The following is an 18373-nucleotide window of genomic DNA, read 5'->3' as shown; positions in this document are numbered from 1 at the left end:
ATATACTATTTATTATATAAGACTCCAAATAAAAAACATCTACAGTTGACTCCCGATAACTCGAACCCTCGCTAACTCGAACCTCGTCCTAACTCGAACCAAAAATCGATTTCTCCTGGATTTCCGTCATACATTCACTGTAATTTTACCCTCGGTAACTTGAACCCTTGATAACTCGAACCTCCCGCTAACTCAAAGAAATTTTTGTTTCCCCTCAGATCATTAATATATAATTTTACCCTCGATAACTCGAACCATGTTTTGAGCCCTTAAAAAGTCGGAATAAAACAGTGTCCTGGCGTCCGAAACATTGAATTTTGAATTTCCCATCGACGTGTTCTAGGCATTGTTTACCAGTGTAGGCTGATCCGGGGGGGGGGGGTACTCCCATACATTACCTATACGGGTATGTGCCGCCCGACGGGGTCGTGATTTTGAAGCTCCTGGATTAGAACAGGGTATCCATTTCAGAGGCGTTTTCTAGAACGGGGTATAATATTTCGAATACACGACAGCTTCAGTTTTGCAAGCAGCCATTTGAAATTATTCAAGGACAGATTGCTTTTAAAAATACGGTTCAATGCGTTAACAAGCAAACTGTTATACTCTTGTTGCACCCTAGAACGGAGTATAAAAAACTGGCACATTTCTAGAACGGGGCTCAGTTATAGGGCGAATTCTAGAACGGGGTATACAAAATGGGCCCATTTCTAGAACGGGGTATCAATTTTAGGGCAAATTTTTTTTAGAGCAGGGTGCCAATTTGGTGTCCCTGGCGGCACATACCCACCCAAAAAATACCCAAGTGCCCCCCCCCCCGGAGGCTGATGTTGTTTGTCACAAATCTAACGTGAAACAGCTTTACTTCTCAAGACAGTAAATCGTATGCTCTATTTAGGCAATGTTTTGTTACGTTACCTTCTGATTTATAATCTAGAAGTATCTTTTCGGATATTTCAATTGTCACATAACCTTTCTTCGACCTCCCGATTTAAATGGGTGATTAAAAACTGTTTTTTGCTTTCTCCCGGCTATTTTCTTCGACCTCCCGACAACTCGAACTTTTTTCGATTTCCCTTGAAGATTCGAGTTATCGGGAGTCGACTGTATGGATGCATTGTCCCATCCATGATTTGGGGGAAGGGGGAGGGGCAGGGGAGGGGGTTCTAAATCTTCTCAAGGATTGAAGCTCTCTGTAGTCTGTTTAATTCTACTCTCAACCATAAGTATTGTGTGAAATATTCAAAAAAGAATACCTTGTTAAGTTGAAAATGTACAGTACACACTGTTACGAACTTAAATATCCTGAGGAATACTCACCAAGTTTTCAACTTCTGCACTTTGTTTGACACACTGCTGGAATACGCCTGGTATCTTGATTGCATAGCTTAATGTAAGACCAACCAAACCAGCACTTAAGGCTAAAAGCAGATAACAATGCGGAATAAAATGTAAGTGTTTTCCTTTTGTGGTGAACCATTTTCTAGAACGCACTTCTTTTTATTCTACTAAATACAAATGAATTGCATAAAGGATAGATCTAAGCCGAGAACTACAACAATTTTGAATGACTGTTAAATACATTTGAGTCTTGTCAGGAATGGAACTTTACCATCTCTTTGTACTACAAAAGGAGATAACTTTGAAATAATACACTTTTTTGATTGCGAGTTCTTGGCTGCAAATACCACGAGGACAGGAAAAAACGGTATTTACCGCATTAAATACATAAGTACTGAAAAATGCTGAAAAAAAAATTGATTGATTGATTGAAAGTTTGGTACGCTTGTATACTCTTGATTTGTCATTTGTTTAGTGCATAATTTATTGAAGTGGAGGCAGTTTCATTACTTTCACCGGCCTTCATTTTAAACCGGTAGGGTTCAATTTGACCCGTCTGTGCAAATATCGCATATGAATAAATAAACAAATTGTACTCAAGTCCGTTTCAAACGTCGTATTCCACATGAACCGAGCGACCGAGAATTGAATACATGTGAAATGCGACATCTGAATCAATAAGGGTGCGTTCGATTAATCGTATTCCAGAATAAGAATACGCAAATGTTTTTTTTTTTTTCAAATCTCTTCTACCGTGATTTTTGGGCCAATTAAACATTACATCCAACGGAATATTTTATTTCACACAGACTTCTAGATATTGCAATGCGCTCAATACCAATACAACTGATTTCTTTAGTTCCTTCCACTTATTCTTATTCCGAAATACGGTCAATCAAACACGCCGAAATTTGATAGCTTAAAATCATATGCGACGTTTGCAGAATCTGCGACTGACACAGTCGAAGTTTTGACTTAGCTTCGACATTTGATTCAGACGTCGCGTTTTACGTGTCAAAATAATTATTATAGTTCATTTATAACCCACGTACGGGATTTCCGCGAATATCATACACAGAAAAGTCTAAACAACGCTTGGTAAAATGGCCTAAGAAGGTTTGTATTCTTCTTGCTTCTTGGAGACAAAATATACTTGTTTAATGTCATTACTTTTGCATGAGTTGTTCAGTTTTCGACAAGTCAATATCAGCAAAGAAATTGAACAAGGGCTATGTAGATAAGACGTCCTCGCCTAGGAATGCACTTGACTTTCGATTCATAGTTCGTGAACTAATAAATATCATGAAGCCCCCGTCAGACTTGTATTTCTATGTCTTTACTGTTAGTTTTTGTCCGTGCACATCGTTCAACAAAATTGATATTATTTTGAATTAACTGACCAATAGAAACGACCACTAATTTATTCAAACACAATTCATGCAAACGCAATAGAACGCTCCTTATATAAACTGCAGCACCGTTGATTTCATGTTTGATTTTGCGGGCTCTTACAGTCTCCTCTGCTAACTATATTTGATCGTTTAATTGACATGGGTTGCGTTAAGTTGAATACGTCCACTTCACCAACTACCCTGATCACAAGTTGCTTTTAGAGGAGGTTTTGACAGCTAATGGAGTTAAAAGTCGACGCCTGAATCAAATGGCCCATTTACCTACTGACACAGAAATAAAGTGATGAATGATGATGATATTATCATTAGCTTAGTTCGACGCTGGTGACAAATTTCGCAAAGGTTTTCTAAGGGTCAGTTACAGTACCGTCAACAACAGTCTTATGCAGGACTACACGTAACGGGACGATCATATTTCACCAGGCTTTCAGTAGTCTGCTACACAGCCGTTTTTAGTGTCGTCACGCAACGCTCCTCCCCACGACTAGTTCACGACTAGGCTTTCAGGAGAGTCGCCACAGTGACTCAGCCAATAAACAACGAGAAATGGACCAAATCCACTTTAACTTTCTTAAAATTGTTCGATGTATTTCAACTTTAAAAGTTGAGAAACAAAGCCTGTCTCGACTACAAGGAAGAAGATCTACATCTCCACTGTTCCACGACAAAGTAACTTACATGACTTTAAAGCAGGAGAAACTAAAGCCACAAAGCAGATAAAGACGACACAAAGTAGATCGAGCCTGTAGGCAAGCCAGGCTGTGGTAGAGATGAATGTGAACCAGGCTCTGGTATGTGCATCTTGATAAGCATTCATCTGATCTATAAACACTTCCTGCGCTCCAAATGCACGGATAGTGTCAAGACCTAGCAGGGTAGTAGAAAAATGACCAAACAAAGGACTGCGACCTGCAATACAATCATACCCGCATGTGGTGAACGTTGAATATTCCTACCGTTTGTAATTAATTTGAGTTGGGAAAGCTAAGCAATGTCAAGCAAAATTATTCTCCCCCACTTTTTGACATACCGGCCGATCGTGGTAATAGCAGGTATGTACTGTGCCCTTTCGCACAGCAACTTCACGATACAATACGTTAGCTTTTCTGGTTTAAAACTATTTTTTCTGAAAAATTATGTTACGAAAAGACGTTTACGGACATGTCTTCGTGCATGATAAGAAAACGGTTTAACAATGAACAAAAGTAGCATTTCCACCAAGAGGTGACAAATGCGCAATCCCTCTTCCAAAATAGGTTAAATATTCTACCAACTTGTTCACACACAAAGTAAAGTAAAATGCAAAAACCAGGGGTGATTAAAAAGAAATACAAATAGCAAAGGTAAACCACCACCAACACCACCACGCACCACCACCACGACAGTCTTTATTTTATATACCCTTATAAATGCACCTACTTATGATTTCCAACAAGTTCAGAAGGTGCCTGCCTAATGCGATCAGTGGCATAAAACCCTAACGCCGAATGATCTCGGTCGCCACGGGTTCGAGATCCCCCAGTCCCCTTTTCCAAGAAAGACCCACAAATTAATAAGGATTAACATTATTCATAATTCCACAGAAAATATAAAGTATTTGCAGGTTAAAGAAAAATAATCAGAAACAATTCGGTAATTACCACTTACTTATTCCCTCAATTCTCTTAACTTCTCGTGATGTCTTCATGTAATAAGTTCTTAAGATCCAGAAGATAAAAACAACAGGGACCACAACAACAAATGTGATGGGGTTGTTGCCCGCCACCAATGCCAAAATCCCAACAACAACAAACAAGGTCTGAAAACAGCAAAATACATGGAGAATACAAGACTTGAGAAAACTAACACCTTGGCAGAGAATTTATTAACTGTGTTGATACGGTAGATTGGCCACAGTAGGGACTGAGATAGAGACGCCGATCTTTTCATGAGCCGATCCTAATACATTGAATTAAGTACATGAAAAATTCGGCATCTGAATCAATTAGAAAAGCCTATTTCAATTTTGAACGGCTCAGCCGTTCTTCACGCCTAGCCCAGCCGGGAATTTCGACTGTGGAACGACTTTGGAACGGCTTTGATTCATGTACCGAAACTAATACATAAATAACAAGAGCGCTCTTACAGAGGCGGTCGGTCTCGCTTGCTTGGAGATTAGATAGAGAAATGAGGAGGCGATTAATTCTACACGAAACAGGATTTACTCGCTAAAGGGTTTTTACTTCCTACTTTATCGACGTCGATACTTTTTATTTGTTTCTGAACTGATTAAGTACGCGTGTTAGCGACGAACGGTAATACGTCTGAGGTCACAGGCTATACGCGTGTATAAATACACGAAAATTCAAGGGCCTCGATTACAGAGAAATTAATTACATCATTGCCAAAGATCAAAAGAGTGATTTACATGGCACGTAATTTCAATCATCGCCGAAAATAAACCGCATGCTTAGCACAAGACCCGTTTGCATACAATGAAAGTTTGCAACACCCGACCATCGCAGTTTTGCTATTTAAGATTCTTATTTTTTTCGACCAATCAGTAGTGTTCACTTGTTCCAAAGTAATCATCGCTTTCAAGCGATAGAATTCGTGGACCAACACGTTTCGGAAAAGCTCCTAATTTAATCTTTCCTAAGCTTTCCTTGCAAAAACATACGTGGCTTCGATCACGCAAAGATTCTTAGTCCCAGTTCCCACGGTCTCCGCAAGGAACGCCTGGCACAACGACCTTCCATTTGTGTACAAAATGCGACGAAAAGCGCGTTGCAGATTATGAGTCTCGCTGCTTACGCAAGCGAGACTAACAATAACGTATTTTGCATGCAGTTTGACCAAAATGAGCATTTTACTTCGTTTGAATTTAGTTCGGCTGGAATTAAGATCGGCGTCTGAATCAGTTCGGCCGGTCTAAATAGTTTGGGTCGGCCTCAATTCGAACTAGGTTCGGCTCATGAAAAGTTCGGCGTCTGAACCGGGCCTAAGACCTTGGCAGTAAAATTATTAACTATGTTGATAGGGTAGATTGGCCACAGTAGGGACTGAGATAAAGAAAGTCTCGTTTCGAGAGCTAGCCCCTACCATCGCCAATCTACCTTATCAACTACGCTGATAAAAGCAAATCTTTACTTTTAAACTCCAGAATATCAAAAAACAAATTTTCCAGAAAAAATTTGTACACTTATAGAACCTTCAATGCATGCAACAACGTTTAAAAAACAATTTAGTAAGGTAGAGAGGGTAAGAGGGTTAAAATGTTGTAACCCTCCACCCTCCCACCCCTTCTACCCCTACGTACCTGTAGAAAGTCGCAGTATGTGAATGGCATCATATCATCAATGAATCCCAAGTCTTTGGAAAATCTGTTTAAAATTCGACCTGCAAGTAAAATCCTTTAGTTTAAAAAAATTCAAACCAAAGAAAAAATTTGAACCAAAACGTAACCATCACAGGTTGTGTCTTGAAGCAGCGGTATGGAACCGTCTGTCACAGTCATCGTACCCTAATAGCTTATTCTTGTCATCTACATATACTTAAATAACTTTGAATTTGTTTGTAAATGGGTAGCCTGAAAGTGATAAGCCCCATGGCTTTCTATCCGGGCTGCCCTGCCACTTTTAGTGGTTATCCGATCAATAAATTATTATTATTAAAGGTATCCATATCTCTGGTCAGGAAATTGGCCGCAGCTGACGTTCGGAAAACAGCAGCGAAAATATCCTAACATCATTCCCGTTATGACATGAAAAAACTGAGTGACGCGACCATATTTTATTATATTCGGGCTGGTAATTTAAGCCTCATCATCCTGAACTGCCAGCGAAAGTAAAGTAATTGAATGCAATCCATATAAATAAGTGGAACGTCGTCAACACCACCATCTTCATCCTTCTTAAATTTGGTCATAATTACGAGGTAACGTCGAAATGAAAATGGATCTATCAATCTGAAAAGATTAACTAGGAGATGTATCAAAACAAGCTAGTAACCTCTGAAAACAACTCAAAATCACAGTTAAATCATTGCGCATGTCCCATATTTTCCCTTCCAATCCTAGCCGCTAGGATTGGAATGTCGAGTATGAGTATGCAGGATATTTGCCACATGAACCCAGTTTAATGGCCTTCCCTCTCACGAGTCTTCTGAAGCTGAGTAGTAGAGCACCGGGAACTGAGGAAGTTAGTGACATGCCACAAATTACTCATCTCTTACCTATGGAATTTGTGTCGAAAAAATAACATGGTGCCATCAAGAGAGCAGAAAACATCTTCATGTGAAGGTTTCTCGAGGCGACAATAGTGAGTTTGAAGAAAAGCTGCGTTCGCAGTAATGTAAAGAACAAAAGACCAAAAACAAACACTGAGTATATGCCAAGATAAAGACTACGGTCCAGCTCATCTACTTCACCAGAGGAATTGTTGCGCAATGTTGCCAGAAGATACTTCTCCTCCTCGTTGCACCTTAAACCCAAAAAAATGATGATAGAAAGTACTGACTACGGTCAAAAGAAAATTAACCTTTAATTTTGCTTGCTGATTTGTTTACGGTATGTTTGCTCTGTAGGATTTTGTTTACCGTAAGTCTGAAAGCAAGCTATGGGGACACGTTAATTAATGTTTAAAAATCCTCGGCCTTGAAAGCGCTTTTTATGTGATGTGCTGAATGATGCAAAGCACGTTTGGAATGCCGGGTAGGATGGGAGCAGCGTAAGGGTCACTACATCAGTTTTGATGAAAAGATATTCAGTACTGGTCACAAAAGTTATCAGAAAACAAAAAGCACGCAAAGTAACCATTTCGGTGAAACACTTCTTTTCTTTCCAAGGAAAACGTCTTTAGTTACGCAGGTTCAACTTTAATTCATCGACAAAATAAGCTACAGATAAAAATACCTGACACGGATATTCGAAAACTTACCAAAGCGATAACCAAACATCTGACACCATAAAAATAACCTTTCAGACAAAAAAAATAAATAAAAAGAAATTAAAGAAAATAAGTGCAGTAATACTGAAATGAATTATTCATTGCTGAGCCTTAAGACTATTTCTTTTGTTTTATTCCCTCAAGCCTCGCAGCCAAATATGAATTTTAATATATCGCAATTGGTCTATTGTATCTGTCCTAAATTTTATCGTTGATGACATCCAATCATTTGCTGTTCAGTAAAAAAATGGGTCAATATGCTGTAAAATGCAGGCCCATGGCCATTAACGTTCTTTATTACAATAGTTGCCTTTGGCATCCTTTTTCCACCGGAAGCGCTTCTGTCAAGTGTGTCAAGTCGCAGTAATATAAAATACTCAGAGTTATCTTATCCATCGATTTGACAGCAACGCTCACTGCGATCAAGTAATAAAGAAAGTCAATCCGAGGATATAATCTCTGAAGACCTTAAGGAAATGCGGAATCTCTGTTAACGATGTGGCAAGAGCGTACTGGTTCCTAGTTAGATCCGTGTTAGAATAGTTGCAAATATTCCGTCATTTTTATCCGAAACACTGAAACACATACAAAAACGTGCTTTGCATTATTATCCCTGGCGTTGAGTACCAAGAGGCGCCGACAAAAGCTCTTCTTTCAAAGGAAAACTATTTGCTATAGGAAGCTGCGTTCGATTGATTGTGAAGAACTTAATATTACTCTTGGAAACTCTCCCTTAGTTGATGAATTTCGTACTAATCTTGATTCATTAGTTAATTCATATCATTCTGTTTTGAAATTTACCCTTGATGCCTACGCTCCTAAAAAGACGCGTCATGTGTGCCCTGGTACTCTGATGATATTAGTGTACAAAAGAATATTAGGAGGAAGCTTGAACGCAAATGGCGATCTTAAAAACATGCAGACAGAGAACGTTATTTTTTCCAGAACGGTGTTGTTAACAACATGATAGCCTCAGCTAAGCACGATTATTATTCATCAAGATCCAGGAGAACTCTGGGAACACAGGAATTATTTTCAAGACGGTAGAGAAACTTCTGAACTCCAATCCCGCCCAACGTTATCCATCTGGCACTGACAATTTGTCTGAATCATTTGTACATTTCTTTACCAACAAAATTGTCAGAATTCGCAATGATCTTGACACGTTTCCTCGAGTTCCGAATGACAGCCCTGTAACACCCTATAATACTAAAACCGAGTCCTGTTTGGCCAGTCAGTTTCTTGGTGAATTGAGGCTGGTTGATGAGGAAGTGATCTCTGGATATGTTAGCACCCTGTGCACAAAGTTCTGTGCACTTGATGCCATTCCAGCGGGGTCAGGATCGACTAGTTCCAATAATAACTCGTATAGTTAACTTGTCGCTTCAAGGTGGCCAAGTACCCGATAGATTCAAAGTTGGCGTGATTAAGCCATTGTTGAAAAAGAACGGAGCTGATCACGAGAACTTTTCAAATTTTCTATCTAAAGTCACGAGAGGAGAAGTCGTTACGTCACGTTGCCATGGTAGCAAAATTTCTGGATGACAACAAACCAAAAACTTGGGCCGCGTATTACGATCTTCAACCAAGCATTTGCTTGATGAGCCCGTGGCTAAATTAAAAACCTATGGTGATAGGGCATACTCCGTTGCTGCTCCAAAATTTTGGAATACTTAGCATTGGACATCAGGTTATCATCGCCAGTTACTGTATTTAAAACTAAGCTTAACACATCTGTTTACGAATTATCTTGATTTATAGTTTTAATTACTAGCCTGAATTGTATTGAATAATGTAGTTTTTTAAATTAATTAGAGTTATGGTATTGTAAAGCGCCACGGACAATTAGTGGAGTATGGCGCTATATTTTCATTTTCACTTTCGATTGCTGGCAGAGAGCTGGCCTGCTAAAAAATTATGTCCGAAATAAAGAAAGATAATCCGCTTCATCTCATTACATACAGCAAAACCATTTCTTTACCTTTTAATCATCCTCTACGATCAGAACCTTTTATAACAAAATAGCATGTAACACCAATTGATGTAGCGAATTAATATGTACTAGATTATTTGTCTTATTGATTTGTTGCATACATCGCAGGAAACCTACAAATCAGTATTAATACTAGCTACAAGAGTAGTGTACTTTGTTTTGAATTATACCTTGTTTTGGCCATGCAGTAGCTGCCTAGTTATAACAACACCTCATTACTAAAAACATCAACCCAAACCCCAAAACAAGGTTTCTTTTGCAATGTTATACTACTACAATAGACTAAACTAAATTTACCTGCGTTACAGCGAACAACAAAATCACGAACAGGGCAGCGGTTAAACTGTGTAAAGATCTGAAGTATCGAAGGTATGTGTCCATACTAACAGCACCCTCTTGCTTGGTTTCCTTGGGGAGGATATTTTCCTCCTGAAAGAAGACCAAACAAATGACAAACTCATATATTAGGGCCATTTATACGAGGAAAAATAAGACGCGTCTTACATACGACGCGTCTTAAATAAGACGCGAACTGTACCATTCATACGAGCATGTCTTATCTAATAAGACGCGTCTTAGCTAAGCCGCGTCTTATTTTAGACGAAATGTGCCGTTTATACGGAAAGTTCGCGTCTTATTTAAGACGCGTCTTATGTAAGACGCGTCTTATTTTTCCTCGTATAAATGGCCCTATTGTTCATGTATATTCCAAACTAAAATACAAAAATAGACAAAAACGATATTTCTATACTCAATTCTTATACAGCAAGGTAACAGTTACAGAAACAAAGCTCTTCTCACTTAGCCATGCCAAGTAAACTCATAATAGCAAAGTTAATGGTGTTAGTCTGCGCGATCAGTAAGGTGGTCTACCCTGGTTGTCGCACAAACGTCACCAGTTCTTATCCTATCTACCAATCGACAAGCAGAGAACTTATCATTTTGTTTCTTAATTATGATCATTGACTATTATAACTCGTGAATACAGAATGTAATGAACACGAGGGCGATTTGATTGCCAGTCTCATATATATTATCCAATTTATGTAAACTGTAATCAGCGATTTGGACCGACTGGATACCTGAAATGAGGTAATTCCAAAGTCAATATTACACCTCAATCTTACATGTGTTTTATGGTATACTGGAAATCAATACTTCCACTTAAAAAAACGATAGGTTGTTATTTATCTGAGGATTTTACTACACGACAATCGTTCTATCGTTCTATCGTTCTACCTGATCTTACGTTCCTGCACGACTACGTCGTAATGTTGTAAACATGAGTTCGCATATTGATAGTTTAACAATTAATTATTAATTATCGTTTATTGCAACAATATAAATCTTACGAATATGGAAACTTGAGTTTCGGAGGTTACAACTGATAGCTGGCTTTCCCAGGCAAGACTGGTCCTGTGGGTGGGATATGACTGGAGGCTATCGGTACGTTCTCTCCTTCCTTCCAGTTGACTGTGCTGGCGACTAACTGATCGTTTTAGAAGCCGTTTCATGTTAAATTCGCTGTCAGACTCCGCCGTTGAATCATCCTCGTCTTCCTCAATTAGTAAAGCCATAAAGTCAAAACCAGATTTTGAAAGCTCTTGATATGTTCCTTGGCCAATACATTCTCCCTGATCAAAACAAAGGATTACAAATCAACTGGGAATTGTGCATTTGCAAAATAAATACATAATTTTTCACCTAGGTGCAAGTCAGTTGTTTCCAATACAATATCAAGCTGGGCCCTTATCCCTTGCAAAAAAGTGAAACTTTTCTAATCAACCAGTACACAATAACTGAAACCTTCAAGTCGATTACCACAAAAAGCCGCCGTTGCATACGTTGCTATATAATGTCAGCTTTTCATCACAATGTCACCCAAAAACGTATTTAAACTGACCCTGATTAGAGAACTGCCATTACAGACATGACATCCGGTCTGGGGTGAGCTGACGGCAACCGGCACACTTGCTAGAATGTTAGAGACTGGAAACTGCACATCAAAAGAGCTTTATCAAAACGAACCGACCGATGAAAACCATCCTAACAACAGTCAACCATTCACTATCACTATGCCCACCTCCTACACACACAAAAAAGGAACAACCACGAACACATCAACGGTAACTTACGCGCGAATTCATAAATGTAACAGGTGAACAACAAGAAGTTAGCCGTTCCGTCCTTAATGGTAAAAGGTTGTACCTAGAGAAGGGGTAAATCCTTGAATTAAGGGTCAGTATCACACTTTCTCGGTGGTATCGCTTTGATTGTCAGTGCCCAAGATCCCAGTAAGTGCCAATACCAGTAAGCAAGTAAAGTAAATGTGGCGGTATACCCCTGCCAGCTTGTGGTCGGCCTGGCTCAGGGGCGGATATAGGGGGAGGGTGCAGGGGGTACGCAACCCCCCCTCCCCCACTGAGATGACCTGCGGTTTTCTAATACAACTGGTATTCTGCCAAAAACAAAATCCTGGATCCGCCCCTGTGGCTGAATTAGCCCGAAGGGCTTCCGAACGGATGAGACCACAACATACATAAAGCTACGAGAAGACAGGCAATTTTCCGGATGTTGGAATCATCACTAAGGAACACAGGAATATAATGAGGTACTAGTACTTACATCAGATAGCACTAGAAGCTGATCAGCCTCCTTCAAGAACTGCAACTGATGGGTAACCAGCACACGTGGTTTGTTCAACAAATAACCGCAAATACACCTGCATAGCAAAACAATGTACAGTTATGTAACAGTTACATATACCACTATGACAATTGGCAAGGTGAATTCTAGTTTTCAACGAAAATTAAGACGGAAACATGCAAACACGCGAAAACGTGAAAAGAAAGAAAGCCATTCATCGGTGTCTACATTTATTTCCGGCAATATGGATCATCATCAGTCGACAGAATTCAAAAGGCTTCTAGATGGTATTGTAACTTACACTAGCTAGTGGTCTGGACTAGATACACAAATTCATTTTTTTAAAAAAATATATTGCGTATATCTGATTCTTCCGTGTATGCCTTCAGACGTCTTCGCCCTCGGTAACATTCGCCATGTTCGGCAAATATCGCATCAAGCCCCGATGAAAATTCGAAAATTATTACACAACTAATTTATCATAGCATTAAGCCTGACGCCACTGAAACGAGAACCAGCAAAGGCACTTAAGCCATAGAGAGAGATTCACTGAAACTTCCCCGGGCCGAACCAAGGGGCTGCTCTCATTTAGGATTTGCAATTATACCTTGGAAATCAACGAAAAGCTCAAACCAACAGGACGACCATGAACTCAAATGAGTTATGTTTCCGAAGAGTGTTTTGATATGGTGCAGGGTTAAAACTTGGAGATGAACATGCAAAAAAGCAATTTTATTAGTTTCTTCGTTGCCTAGTAAGAGCTGACGTCGCACATTCACTTTTGTTTGGTGATTTGAAGACGACGGGTTTACTCTTATCGACTTACAAAAGAGAGCAAGAGAAAGGTTATAGTGATTATGGACTTACTTATCAAACAAATGTCGTCCAACATCTGCATCTACAGCACTGAGAGGATCATCCAAAAGATAAACATCAGCATCAGCATACACCGCCCTGCAGTCAGATTACAACAAACCTGATATCATGACCTTGTTTTCAAAAGTTTTTAACGGTTTAAGTTAACATAGTAATCTACCATGGCAAAAAAATGCAATTTAAGAGCTCCATAAAAAATGCTATTTCTCGTGAACGTCAATTATTTGAACCAAACCCAATTCAATACTTTGGTGGGTTGTCATCTTAATATTAAGGGTTTCCATACATTCTTTCAAAACCCTTTCCAAGAGCTTACATTCATTCTCATTTGTGAAATTTGCTGTATGTCACTCCCCTTCTTTGACGTCACTCACACTCCTACATACATCACCAAGGTTCCGTGCCTGTTAGACTCATTTCATCCATCATAAACATTTAACGTCATTTCAGCCAAATGAAAGCCATTTAACCACAACTCTTTAATAATGAATCGACAACGAAATCATTTACGAATGAGACCCGTTCAAAAGGGATGCAATAAAATATACAGTACTCGGCACAAAAACTGCTTTATATATTACCTAGCCAAACTCACTCTTGCTTTTTGCCCACCACTCAGAGAGACTCCACGTTCACCAACAAGAGTCATGTCACCTTCAGCCAAGTGCTCAATATCCTAAAACAGATGACTGGATTATAAAGGGTCACATTCGGGACCTGACATAAAGGAGTTGGGGCTTGTCCAGTGGGTTTTCTGAATTTAAGGTAAAGGGGAATATCGAACGCACTTCACCGTTATTTACAATTTTATACAACAAAAAAATGAATGCAACGTTTTGCTATTGGCTATGTAACATTTAAAATACGAACAACAATGTCTTATAATTCCAGCGCGAAGCGCGAGAATTTTTAGACTTCATAAAACACATACTGTGAGTGTTTTGAACAGCTCCAAAAACTTCTCCGAGGCTTTCTATAGTATTGGTAAATAACGTATTTCTTTTTGATACATATTGATTGAAAAATGTCAATTTGCCAATTTGCAAAAAATGTGCTCGATGAGAGCGTCAGTTAATCTAACCTCAAAGCGACAGACACAATTGAAAACTGGTAAGAATTGCTTGCGATTCTTTTCGCCAACGACTCATTCTTGGCTCGTGGCACAGTCGCGTCGTGAAATGGATTGTGCATATTTCATTTTAAAATAAGTTCTTACCGGTCGGTTTAAGCTTAACATCGATATTAGCTCCTGTAGATATTTTGTCCAATTTTTAACATTATTATTTTGCAAATAAGGCTAACCGCTCTTAATCCAAATTTCAGGTTCATACGTAATCTTTATATAAAATGTTCATCCTAATCTACATTCCATCTTTATCACACGGCATGTCTGGAAGCCAGCTTGCTGAGCCATTTACCGTGTTTAAATAAAGTTGATTGATTGATTGATTCACCGGCGGATTCAGACTTTTAGATAACGGGGGGGAGGGGGGCTCGGTCACCCAGACCCTGAGATAAGAGAGGGGGGGGGTCTCAAAAAAAAATTTTGTTTTCGGCCCTTCGAGCCCCAGTCTGGTCTCAAAATAAGAGGTGGGGCGGGCCCACCGGCCCCTCTCCTGGATCCGCCACTGCTTCTTTTCAGTTAGATGAATTTTACCAGGTTTAAAGGTCTTTGCACGTGACTAAGCTGCGTATTCAATTAGACAATATGCCAACAGGGGTCTTTTTTGCATGAGCATGCGCGACCGCTGAACAAGCGATGTGCATGGGGCGGCTCACCACAGGGTTTGCCTTCATCAAAATGGCGCGTCTCAAAGCTATCATAGCGATTATTTTGCTCGTTGGTCTTGGCGAATGTGCTCGTGATTTAACAAAATGTGTAGTTTGCAAAAAAAACTCTAACATGGTCTTAACAAAAGCGAAGTAGACAAGCTTTAACATACACGAGCTACTATCAAATTTCATCTCCCCACTTGACCTGGACAACAGCGCGCGTATATGTAGTGCCTGGAGGATTGCGCTGACCTCATCAAAGTCTAAACAAAGTGCAGAAACAGTTTGTTGATGCAAGTAAACACTTTCAATTTTCTTTGTTTTGAAATCGGAAAGGAAGAGAAATATTAGAAAAAAAACAAAGCAAATTTCAGCGAGTGGGTTCGGAGTGCGCGAAAGCCGATGTTCAGTTCAGCAGTGAATTAATATATGTTCTACAATTTTCCCAGCACTTTAAAGCTACAAAATTAAGAGCACACGAGACGTAGATTAGTCACCTGGTGAGATGTTGGTGGTAGTCACTCTGTATGTCTCGAACAATAAAAAAAATGAATATCAATGAGACACAGTCAAAACTGCATTCAATAGGACCGAAATTAAAGTCCAATCTTGTGACCGATTTGATGAAACATACGGTTAGGTTTCCCAAGAAGTACAGTAAACATGTGATGCCGACCAAAAGTTAAAAATCATTAGAACATTTAAGTTCTGGCTAAAAGCAAATTCCTGCAAAAGATGCGTTACAATGTTAGTCCACGCAAAAACAAGAAGTTCTACAATTTTCCTATAAACAAACTTTGTATCACTAAAATACTTATGGCAAAAACTTTCTATTCCAACTGAAAACGGCGTGGTAGTCGCCCGCTGATCGTTATTAATCCACTCCCGAAATATGGCTAAATCAGCTATTAACAAATAATTGTCAGAAATCCTCTACGGCATCGAGAAACTGATTTACATCCGATTTATAGACAAACATTAAATAAAGAACATTTTGCTCAGTAGCTACGCATCAGCAATGCATTCTATGCCAAACTTTGCGGTTCTTAAAGGGGAATCAAGACACGAGTCGAGCGCCAAACAACAACAAGCAGCCATGTTCGTGTCAGACATCCTTGAGAAACTTGCTCTTTCACCTCGTTCAGCGCATCAGTCTCCACTTTAAATCAACAGATCTTTACTTATTTTGTACAACGAAGTTGTTTCCTAAGTTCCTGCTACCATTTCAATCTCAAGCAAGCGTTCAAAGTGAACAATTTGGTTCCTATGACTATGCAGCACGGTCGCTGTCACTGGTCGCGTGCTCTTTGTTAGTGCTCTTTGACAAGTCAGCGGTCGCGCATGCTCATGCAAAAAAGACCCCTGTTCAATATGCCTACTGGTAATTTCATTTTTTTTTTTTCACTTCATAAGTACGATAAAAAAATTGGCGTTTAATCTGTATGGGCTTTACAATGGATCACCTTCGGCTCGCCTTGGTAAACGCTCATATTGTATAGCAATCCGAGGGCAAGAACTTCTGTGAAAACGAATTCAAATAATTTTTTTTCTAACCCTAAGTTCGGTACACACTAGGCGACAAGTTGCAGAAACATGTTGCGGCGACAGATCACCCCGTGTCTGTACAAGACCCGGCAACTAGTTGCAGCAACATGCTGCGGCGACACATCGAAGCGACAAATCGCTCCGTGTGTACTGGAGAGTTTTTGTGAAAGTCTTTCTCTCTGCAACAGAATTTTGTCGCAGCAACATGTTGCAAAAAATAAATCGGACAGAATTTGTGCGACTTATCGCGGCGACAAAATTTTGTTGCAGAGACAAAGATTTTCACAAATTTCTCCAGTACACTCGAAGCGATGTGTCGCCGCAACGTGTTGCTGCAACTAGTCGCCGGACCTGTACACACGGAGTGATCTCTCGCCGCGACCTGTTGCTGCAACTTGTGGCCTAGTGTGTACCGACCTCTAGGAAATTTACATGAATATATGAATAATAACCTTCTGCAATGCACAAGCCTTGATAACTTCATTGTACCGACTTTCCTCATAGTCACTTCCAAAGACAACATTTTGCCTTAGAGATCCGTTGTAAATCCATGCTTGTTGTGAAGCATAACCAATTTTGCCCCTCACAGTAATTTGTCCTTCAGTCAGGGGCAGCTCACCCAAAATGGACATTAAAAGAGACGTCTGTGGAATTAAAACAACAACAACAAAAACATTACACTTCAGCATTGAGGAATAATAACACGTGCCAGTGCCAAATGGTTACAAGTACAGTGGAACTCGCTTAATACGGACACCACGCTGATCTGTTAATATATAGGGTCGGTCTTAGACTCCTTTGCAGATTATCCTTTGACCTTTATATTTTCAATTGTATTTTTAATGCCATAAATTTTTAATGAATAATAAATAAGGAGACATGGCATAGTGTCCGGGTGTTCGTATTATGCGGGCTGTCCGAAAAAACGTCAGGGACACGTTTTATCGATATAAATAATAAAGAGACATTTTAACGTGGAAAAAAAAAAAGTCAAAATCAAAAACTGTAACTGAAACAAGTATCCTAAAGAAACCTAAAGAAACCTCACGATCATATGCCATAGTGTCCGGACTTAATTTACCACTACTTGTAATTACTGGTCGTGTGACTCGACAGTGGAACTGAATTGTGACTTTGTACTGACGCCATGAGGAGCTTTGCTCAAGAAAAAAATTCTCAGCAGGCGCCGGTAATCGATACCCTGGTACGCGATAGAAAGGTGTTTGCATGGTGTCATAAAATTAATTAAGACCGGAACATAATAAATAAACCAGATGCCTAATATCCGCGAGAGACGCGTCATTTGTACGCGAGGCAACGCGAGGAGCCTCCTACGCAGGCCTTTAAAAGATTTTGAAAACTTGCATTTGAAATGTGTCTTAAAAATAAAGGGATATACAGTAGTTCGCCAATTTGAACCCTACCAGAGTAGTTCGCAAAATAGTCTGAGCCCCTGTGCGTGCTTCAATATAATATTCTACTTTTTGGATCCTTATTTACTGTTTCTCTTTTTCTGGTTGTAAGATCAACAGCTCGCTTTATCTACCGGTAGAAAGTAATGCCGATACATGAATTTAGAATTTAAAACATAAACAAACCCAGATCGGATTGCCGGTGATTTGAACGGGGCACGCCACGCTTAAAAGAGATTACGATAAAGCATTTTATATTTCCCTTGTCACTTTGAAGCAATTTTTGAAAGAGAGACCGATATTTCTTGTGGAAATATTAAAGTGCTCGAGTACCGGAGTGGGAAAGTCTGTTTGTGACATGACGTGACGTGTGTGACAACTTGTTTCCAGTGCCCCTTGAATGAATGGAGCAATTGTTTACCTCGGCGATCATGTACGATATTTTTTGTT

The 18373-nt window shown here is 39.5% G+C and overlaps 1 protein-coding gene across 1 annotated transcript in view; it reads right to left on the bottom strand.

Annotated features, from left to right (window-relative positions):
• LOC140943758 (ATP-binding cassette sub-family C member 4-like) overlaps window positions 1-18373 on the bottom strand; it is a 49755-nt gene that overhangs the window by 7316 nt on the left and 24066 nt on the right. Inside the window, exons 12-23 of the mRNA XM_073392867.1 lie at window positions 16964-17155; window positions 13775-13869; window positions 13185-13271; window positions 12297-12393; window positions 11024-11305; window positions 9969-10100; window positions 7670-7707; window positions 6966-7213; window positions 6052-6131; window positions 4401-4551; window positions 3432-3662; window positions 1321-1421 (exon numbers count right to left, since the gene is read on the bottom strand). Of these exons, the coding sequence (XP_073248968.1) occupies window positions 1321-1421; window positions 3432-3662; window positions 4401-4551; window positions 6052-6131; window positions 6966-7213; window positions 7670-7707; window positions 9969-10100; window positions 11024-11305; window positions 12297-12393; window positions 13185-13271; window positions 13775-13869; window positions 16964-17155 (1734 nt within the window). The remainder of the gene's footprint in view (window positions 1-1320; window positions 1422-3431; window positions 3663-4400; window positions 4552-6051; window positions 6132-6965; window positions 7214-7669; window positions 7708-9968; window positions 10101-11023; window positions 11306-12296; window positions 12394-13184; window positions 13272-13774; window positions 13870-16963; window positions 17156-18373) is intronic.

This window comes from Porites lutea, chromosome 7 (genome assembly GCF_958299795.1).
Source record: "Porites lutea chromosome 7, jaPorLute2.1, whole genome shotgun sequence".
NCBI classification, from domain to species: Eukaryota; Metazoa; Cnidaria; class Anthozoa; order Scleractinia; family Poritidae; genus Porites; species Porites lutea.
This window is presented reverse-complemented; position numbering and strand designations above follow the sequence as displayed.